The sequence below is a fragment of the Anguilla anguilla genome, chromosome 19 (genome assembly GCF_013347855.1).
Source record: "Anguilla anguilla isolate fAngAng1 chromosome 19, fAngAng1.pri, whole genome shotgun sequence".
Taxonomy (NCBI): Eukaryota; Metazoa; Chordata; class Actinopteri; order Anguilliformes; family Anguillidae; genus Anguilla; species Anguilla anguilla.
In genome coordinates, this window is record NC_049219.1 from 4,635,939 (window position 1) to 4,645,182 (window position 9,244).

General features: G+C 51.9%; 1 protein-coding gene across 1 annotated transcript in view; it reads left to right on the forward strand.

The window, feature by feature from the left end:
* LOC118219128 (semaphorin-3A-like) overlaps positions 1-8,953 on the forward strand; it is a 47,504-nt gene extending 38,551 nt beyond the window's left edge. The window contains exons 13-17 of the mRNA XM_035402044.1: positions 991-1,032; positions 2,313-2,470; positions 5,364-5,431; positions 6,913-7,058; positions 8,274-8,953. Coding sequence (XP_035257935.1) covers positions 991-1,032; positions 2,313-2,470; positions 5,364-5,431; positions 6,913-7,058; positions 8,274-8,744 — 885 coding nt within the window. The 3' untranslated portion in view covers positions 8,745-8,953. The remainder of the gene's footprint in view (positions 1-990; positions 1,033-2,312; positions 2,471-5,363; positions 5,432-6,912; positions 7,059-8,273) is intronic.
* The last annotated feature ends 291 nt before the right edge of the window (positions 8,954-9,244 follow it).

Consider the following 9,244-nt stretch of genomic DNA (forward strand, 5'->3'; position numbering starts at 1 on the left):
TTCAGATACCAGGTCCTGCGGAAGCCCTGTGAATGTGTGAATATGAATCATGTGACTAATCAAGCTGTGTAATCACAGAAAGAAGTTTAGAGTAGAGAAAGTAGAGTATTTTGTTATTAATACTGGTAAAAAATGTTGTTATTTTAAAAAATTGTCTCTAATAAAAAGAGTTCAAGTGTTTAAAGAGTGTCAAGGACTTGAAGCAGGGCTGCCCAACCTGTAGGCTTTCACTCCAGCTCTAAGTAAGCACGGCTCATTCGACAGCTAGAGTTCTCACTGAGCTGCTAATTAGTAGAGCCAGGTGTGTCAAATTAGGGGTGGAGTGAAAACCAGCAGGACGGTAGATCTCGGTAGGAGCTGGGTCGGGCAGTCCTGGCTTAGCGTGTTTAAAGTAAGTATATGACCTTCATCTCAGGCGCCTGCAGTTAACCCCAGACATAATGCGTGACCTGCGAGGCGTGTCCTGCGGGGGTGTGGCCTGCGGGGGCGTGACCTGCGGGGGCATGACCTGTGGAGGCGTGGTGGCCTGCAGGGGCGTGGTCTGCGGGGGTGTGGCCGGCAGGGGCATGACCTGCAGGGTGTGGCCTGTGGGGGTGTGGCCTGTAGGGGCGTGGCCAGCGGAGCGGCGGGTGGGAAGTATGGTAGCGCGGACGCGTAGGAAGCGCTTCTCCCTCCCGCTAAGCGCTGAGCTGGGGTGCGCACCTTCCAGCGAGCGGCTGAGGTTAGGACTACCCCCAGCACCACCGCCTCGTGGCAGCACAGGGGGGAGGGGCTCAGAGGGGAGGGGTTTAGAGGGGAGGGGTTTAGAGGGGAGGGGCTCAGAGAGGAGGGCTTCGGAGGGGAGGGGTTCAGAGGGGAGGGGCTCAGAGGGGAAGGGTTCAGAGGGGAGGGGTTCAGACCGCCTTGTGCCAGCACAGAGGGGAGGGGTTCAGACTAACCCCCACCCTCCCCATCCCTACTGCCACTTCACCCCTGTGTCTCTCCTTCCAGGAACCCACCGCCATCACCGCTATGGACATTTCCACCAAGCAGGTAAGTCTCAGGGCTCCTGGCATTAAACCGCTTTACATGGTTTTATATTTCCTCCACTGTACGTTGCAGACAAGAACTGAAATTATGACAGTTATACATTGTACAAGGTCAAAGGTCAAGTCCAAATACTTTTCTTATTGGTCAGTGTTTCCCTGATGCAGTGGTTCACCGATGAACCTATCAGGCTGCTTTAGAGCAGGTGAGTAGAGATAAGTAGTAACAGCCCTTCGTTGAGTGAAAATGATTGAATGTAAATCGCAATGCTCGATCGCCCCAGAAAAACAGAAATCAAATAGTCTCGCTTCAGAGCTCAGTGTACATGCAAATTACGGATTTCTGCTGCGAGCCACAGCAGATGCAGCCGTCTGTTGTGGAAAAAGCACTGCATCGAGGCAGGGAGTGACTGAAAGCTATTTTAATACTCTTCTCTGCTTCCTGTACCCTTTCCACCACGGAATTACAGCAGACAGAACGCTTGGTGGCTGTGGTTTATACCTGCCAGCCAGGATGTAGTCCTGATGTCACGCCTCAGGAAGAGCCTTATTGGTCCTGCGGGGCCGCACGGACTCCGCCCAGATTTACTGAGCTGTGCTGAGCCAGTCCTGGATCCACAGACCCACCCCAGATGTACATTTCGCCCCCCCCCCCCCCCCCCCCCCTAGAATGCCCCCCACCAGACGGGCTCAAATGGGGTAAAGCTGGGGGGGGGGGGGGGGGGGGGGGGGGGACTCATCCTCAGCCAAAGACCCGTTAGGGCTTATAAATTCAGTGGGACTGTGCTGTCTCCAGGCTGGGCGTTCACCAGATAGCCCTCCCCCCCCCACCCCCCCAGTGTGAGTGATGATTCAGAGCTGGAGGAACATCAAGCTAAGCCGGGGGGCTTTGCGTCCCAGGTGTTTTTGGTTTTTTGGACCGTGGGCCATCGGCAGGGCGTTGCGCTGAGAGAAGAGGCTCGCTCGTCACGCAAGGCCGTGCCAGAACAAATGTCTGGAGTGTGAAAGTCGCTGCTTCTCTGGCTGTGTGCAGAAGCCTTTGTTAAAGTAAATGACCCTAATAAAACAGTGCTAGCTTGGCTGCGAGCGTGCCTCAGACCCCAGTGATTCATTTCACTGCGCGATGCATTTTTGAAAACTGATGCTGACTCCCAGTTTTTGGGCTTTGTCTCCAAGCTTTGGTTTTGTAGCTGGTGAGCAAAGCTCAAATCGTCGAAACTGCTGTCATGTGGAGGAGGCGGAGAGGAGGATTGATTGGCGGGTGTCTTTTCCCTTTCCTTTCAACAGCAACAGCTGTACCTGGGCTCGGCCATCGGTGTATCCCAGATGCCTTTGCACCGGTGTGATGTGTACGGGAAGGCGTGCGCTGAGTGCTGCCTGGCGCGGGACCCCTACTGCGCCTGGGATGGTACCCAGTGCTCCCGCTACTTCCCCACTGCCAAGAGGTAGGAGTCCCTACCCTATCATGTATACTCTGCCATGACATACCTTGCCCTACTCCAACATGTCCACACTGTCATGACATACCCTGCCCTGTTCCAACATGTCCACTCTTTCATGACATACCCTGCCCTGTCCCTACATGTCCACTCTGTCATGACAGACCCTGCCCTGCCCCAACATGTCCACTCTGTCATGACATACCTTGCCCTGTCCTAACATATATACTCTGTCATGACATATCCTGCCCTGTCCCAACATGTCCACTCTGTCACGACATACCCTGCCCTGTCCCAACATGTCCACTCTGTCATGACATACCCTGCCCTGTCCCAACATGTCCACTCTGTCATGACATACCCTGCCCTGTCCCGTCATGATTCATCCTGCCTGGCCCTGCCCCTCCACAATACACCCTGTCCCATCCCATCCCATCCTACCCCACCCCACCCTGCTCCCCCTTCTGTGAACAGGCTACTCTGAGGCCGCGGAAGGTGCCCAGAACCTCCTCAAATATGTGCTTTGTTGAGCTAGGAAATGAGAAGCAGACGAGCGGGCCAGCGTCACACACACGGGGCAGATGGAGGGGTGTTTGCAGGGAAGTGAAGCAGAGCACAGACTCAGAGAGAGCGCTTTAACCCTTCACGTGCAGCTCTCAGCCTAAGCCTGAGTAGCTCTCAGGCTTAACTCCGCACACGGGCCACAGAGCGTCAGCCTGTATCACTAGCTCAGTGAGATCTCTGTGTTCTCTCTGTGTTCTCTCTGTGTTCTCTCTGTGTTCTCTCTGTGTTTTCTCTGTGTACTCTCTGTATACTCTCTGTTCTCTCTTTGTTCTCTCTGTGTTCTCTCTGTGTTCTCTCTGTGTTGTCTCTGTGTTGTCTCTGTGTTCTCTCCGTGTTCTCTCCGTGTTCTCTCCGTGTTCTCTCCATGTTCTCTCTGTGTTCTCTCTGTGTTCTCTCTGTGTTCTCTCTGTGTTCTCTCCGTGTTCTCTCCGTGTTCTCTCTGTGTTCTCTCTGTGTTCTCTCCGTGTTCTCTCTGTGTTCTCTCTGTGTTCTCTCTGTGTTCTCTCTGTGTTTTCTCTGTGTACTCTCTGTATACTCTCTGTTCTCTCTTTGTTCTCTCTGTGTTCTCTCTGTGTTCTCTCTGTGTTGTCTCTGTGTTGTCTCTGTGTTCTCTCCGTGTTCTCTCTGTGTTCTCTCTGTGTTCTCTCTGTGTTCTCTCTGTGTTCTCTCCGTGTTCTCTCCGTGTTCTCTCTGTGTTCTCTCTGTGTACTCTCTGTGTTCTCTCTGTGTTCTCTCTGTGTACTCTGTGTTCTCTCTGTGTTCTCTCTGTGTTCTCTCTGTGTTCTCTCCGTGTTCTCTCTATGTTCTCTCTGTGTTCTCTCTGTGTTCTCTCTGTGTTCTCTCTATGTTCTCTCTATGTTGCCTCTGTGCTCTCTCTGTGCTCTCTCTGTGTTCTCTCTATGTTCTCTCAGTGTTCTCTCTATGTTCTCTCTGTGTTCTCTCTATGTTGTCTCTGTGTTCTCTCTGTGTTCTCTTTGTGTTCTCTCTGTGTTGTCTCTGTGTTCTCTCTGTTGTCTCTGTGTTCTCTCTATGTTGTCTCTGTGTTCTCTCTATGTTCTCTCTGTGTTCTCTCTATGTTGTCTCTGTGTTCTCTCTGTGTTCTCTCTGTGTTCTCTCCATGTACTCTCTATATTCTCTCTGTGTTCTCTCTCTATGTTGTCTCTCTGTTGAGTGGAGCCTGCTTTGTTAGGGTTGGAGATTATCATTAGCAGGCTTTCAGTATCCAAGTGACCTACACCAGCTTTCCAAAAGACGCTGAAAACAAGAGGAACGGTAGCTGTTGGCCTCATGCCAGTATTAAAAAAAACCCAGCAGTACCAAGAGCATTGTGCTTTCAGTGAACGTCACTCCGCAGACCTCCCTGTAGTATTTCTGGAGGTGAAACCAAGGAAAGCACGTTGGGCATTTCCATAAAAGTGGCGTTACTGCTGAGGATTCTGGGTCGCGGTATTGATTTTGGCTCGGCGTGACCGCCGCTCCTCATCCAGCGCTCGCCGGAGCTCGCCGCTCTGCCCTCTGAAGGAAGGCGGCGGTGGCGGCCGTCGGTTCCGTTTATCGATCGCGTCCCCGAGCCTTCGCCCCGGTCCGCTGAGGGTGCGGAGCGCGCGAGCCAGGCCAAACTGCGCCGCGGGCGCTGGAGGCCCGCTGACCTTGGGTTCGAAAGGCACGGCGCACAGACCATCGTTACTGCACTGGCCCCTCTGCGCGAATGAGCGGCAAACTACTTCCTGTAGTCAGTAGAAACGAGTATATGAAATGTGTTTGCATAAAATATTCTGTCTTGAGGAGCGTGGTGTTTTGATTTTGCAATCCATGTCGTGCCCACATAATGTAATGTGCATAAAGGCATACTATGCAGAATTTTTATCTTAATGATATTATAAAATAACCATTCTAAAGCATATCTATGATGGCAATCTTTCGCCCAAATTCCTGCACCTTAAACTGTGTTTGTTATTCTAAAATGTGTTTGGGATGTTTCTGGGCGTGGCGCTCTTTTCTGTGTGCGGCAGGGTGGGTGTGGGTACAGAGCCTGTGGCTTGGGATCAGATTTCACTGTTGCATTTGACATAATGGCATTAATTAAACAACAATCAAATCTGCTTTCTTACTGTCATTCACGACCGCTCATTTCCCTGTACTAGCTTTACCTCTATAGCTATCCAGCTAGCTACTTTAGGTGAGGTACTCGGGGTGAGTGGGCGGGATTAAAGACGGGGGAGGAGACTTTTTTGATTGTAAACACAGGGCCTTGGCAAGGCTAAAGATCCTGCATGGTATGCCTTTGAGGTCTTGAGTATGAATGGCGTTCCCCCTGTCCTCTTGTGCGCGGCAGGCGGACCCGACGCCAGGACATCAGGAACGGCGACCCTCTGACGCAGTGCTCGGACCTGCAGCATCACGGTAAGGCCCAGCGCCGCTTCGGTCGGTCCCCTGTCCTGCGGAAGGACTGCGTTGGGGGGGCTGGATTTTGCGTCGGTAAACGACGCGGTTCCGGCGCGTCCTTCGGAACATCTCGCAAACGCTTCCTGCCGGCGCTCGCGTAACGTCTCCGGAGCGGAGCGTCAGCTTGTGCGGCGAAGGAAACGGGATCCGCCGAGAGAATCAATTAGCTCTGTTCCCGGTGTGACTGCGCTGCGCAGTTTATTTTCTGATCTGCTTTTAATTATGGTCTTTAGGATCCCTCAGGGACGCGAGCAGTCTGCTGTGTTCCGGATGGCGCGCTCTCCTTTCATTCAGCGCCATCGTTAAGGGTTCAGTTCAAAGCGGGAGCGCGCGAGCGGCTTCCTCGTCGCCACGGTAATTGCGCGCTTTGCTAGAACCGGGCGGACGCTGCTCGTAGTCGCAGCAAAGCCTTGCGAGTACGTACTTCTGTGGCCTGGAGCTGCCTCCAAACGGGAGAGCCCCGCCTCCAAAGAGGCGTGGCCTACATCCAAACAAGAGGGTTAGGGAAAAGGTTAGGGTTAGACTAAACTCCGCCCGTTTGGAGCTAGGCCACTCCCCTTTGGAGTGAGACCACTCCCCTTTGGAGCTCCTCCTGGCGCTAGTAATACCCTTCTCACTTTTTGCTTTACTTTTTGTTCTCTGATGCCTCTAGTGGTTAGATTCTGTTATTGGCAGAACTTCTCAATCCAGTATGGACCGTGGTGATGGGTGGTGACAGGCTGCTTGACTCCCCACTTAAACTCTTAATTCTTAAGTGATGTTTGTTACCTGCAACACTTCCACCTACCTACCAGCTGTCTTGCACTCGAGCAGCTCACCACCTTTTACATGCCACTGCCTGGCAACAGCCTTATTTGGATGAACAGCCTGATTAGAGACTGATTTAGACTTGTCCTGATTGGCTGGTCACTCCCTGAACCTGCCAGAGGAGGAGGGGCTCCGTCTGTTGAGTCTCCCAGGCCTCTGTTCCCCTAGGCTAGCTTTTGTGTGAGTTTAGGCTTGGGTCTGCTGCCAGTTTGGCTTGTAGTAGACCTTTGGTGAAATGCTCTATATGAATACATCTGATTCGATTTGAACGGCTGTTAACTGTGGTGCAGTGGGAAGCAGTGTAGTGCGTATCAAGCTTTAGCAGCAAGATAGTGAAATGGAGAGCCAACCAAGACACTTGCAAATTATCCAAAAAAAAAAATGAAAATATTTTTTTCTGCTGGGTCTCAGGAGGATATAACCCTTGCCAACAACAACAGAAAATGAGCAGTGTCTGTTTAATTCACACGTATGAATGTGCTTCCTTACATTTCGTCCTGAACCAGTGTTGCCTGCGTGATGTCTTCAGTCCTCAGGCACGCTCCAGCCAGGCTTCCACAGGAGAAGCAATGCACTCACGACACGTCTTGTTTTTTTTTTGTTTGTTTTTTTTGTTCTCTTTCCCCGATAAGAGGACATGAACGGCCAGGGCCTGGTGGAGAACAAGGTCGTCTACGGCGTGGAGAACAGCAGCACGTTCCTGGAGTGCAGCCCCAAGTCCCAGCGCGCCCTGGTGCACTGGCAGCTCCAGAAGCAGAACGAGGAGAGGAAGCAAGAGGTACGATCGGCTCTGACCCCCCCCCCCCCCCCCCCCCCCGGCACCTGTGCTGGCCGTAATGGGGCTCATTCACCGACTGAGTCTGTCCACAGCACTGGAGTGCACATCGCATTGCATTACAGGCATTTATCAGACGCTCTTATCCAGGATGACTCACACAACTTTGGCACAGCGTTTACATTGCATCCATTTATGCAGCTGGACGGAGTGTAGCACAGTGGGTAAGGAACTGGGCTTGTAACCGAAAGGTCGCAGGTTCGATTCCCGGGTAAGGACACTGTCGTTGTACCCTTGAGCAAGGTACTTGACCGAAATTGCTTCAGTATATATCCAGCTGTATAAATGGATACAATGTAAAAAAATGCTATGTAAAAGTTGTGTAAGTCGCTCTGGATAAGAGCGTCTGCTAAATGGCTGTAATGTAATGTAATGGATGGTGTGCACCACAATGGCCTGTTAACCATTTCGGAACATCTTGCATTTCGTTTAACTTATCGCTAAATCTTTAGCTGTCACAGCCATAATGGATGGGGAAAAAAATGAAGATTTGATATGTAATTACAGAAGTGAGTCTACGGCACCTGTAAGCCAAAATGTTTAAATACTGAGCATTTGTGCTCCCTGGTTGTAGCTGTATAGCTCATGACAGTGGACTGGTCCATAATCAAAATGGCTGATCATAGCTAGTCACTGAAGCTACTCATAAGCAGGTGTACAATAGATGGTCTTCAATTCAAGTACAGAGTCCATGATTCTGTTTTTCTGGCCTGTTTTTCACATTCTTGATATGGTTGGGAATGTTTTTGTCTGGTTGTCAACAGAAAATTAATCTACTTCTGACAGCATCTTAGCTGTGAGTCATACATTCACAACAGGGGTCTTTCCATTACTTTACTATGACCATTGCATTTTTTTAACTCAATGGATTTAACACCGAGAGAAGAATTTATAACAGCTGAAAACACAAGGAGTGGTTATTCTAAATGACCATAAGTAAATGACCTTCACACGTTTGGTTAGATAATCAGGCTGGATCATTATATGCTCAGCTGGCTCACTGTCGAATCATGAATTACAGATCACAACACATAAACCAGAACTTTATTTTAATATAATCTGAACGACAACACAGAGCCTCAAATCCACAGCAGTGTATACACAGAGTGGAGACCTGGTTTGACCTCTGACCTTTGCCCTTTACCGTCTGCATTGCAGATAAAGGCAGAGGACAGGTTCGTGCGGACGGAGCAAGGCCTGCTCATCCGCAGCCTCCACAGGAAAGACTCGGGCAAGTACTACTGCCACGCGGTGGAGCACGGCTTCATCCAGACCCTGCTCAAGGTCACGCTGGAGGTCATCGACGCCGAGCACCTGGAGGAGCTGCTGCACAGGGACGAGGAGGCGGGCGAGGGGGGCGGCGGAGGCCGGGCCAGGGAGGCCCAGGCAGGGGGGCGCGGGGCGGGGCAGAAGCTGTGGTACAGGGACTTCATGTCCCTCATCAACCACCCCAACCTGAACAGCATGGACGAGTTCTGCGAGCAGGTGTGGAAGAGGGAGCGCAAGCAGCGAAGGCAAAGGGTCCAGACCGCCCAGGCGCACGCCAACAAGTGGAAGCACCTGCAGGAGAACAAGAAGGGCCGGAACAGGAGGACCCACGAGCTGGAGAGGGCGCCAAGGAGCGTCTGACCTCCCCCTCGCCTCCCCGCTCCCCCCTTCCCCCACTCCCTCCCCCGCCCTCACCGAAAGACAGGACTCCTTCCGAGCAGACTGAAAAGAGAACTCAACTGGAAACAAATGCGATACGCTCCCGTTCCAAAAAGTGGTTCGCTTGTTTGAAGATGTTTACAATGGCATTGGCGGTAAAGACGCGATCACACTTGACCCCCCACCCCCACCCCCGCGCGCCCCCCTTCACCACCACCATCACCACCAGAAACCACACCCCAGCCCCCCCCCCCCCCCTTTTCTGACTAACCTCCCTCAAGGAGCATTAGAAGACAAAACGTCAACCGGACCATGTAAATAGACTACCAGACATTGCTTTGGGGACTTTAGTTTAGTTTTGTTCATCGTTTGGTTGTTTTAACTGAAGGTAGGAGTTCGCCCGAACCCACTATCGCCCGAACAGATGCCAGTCACTGCAGCGGAACCTGGCGAGGTGGACCTCCGCGATCGGAAAAGCGCGT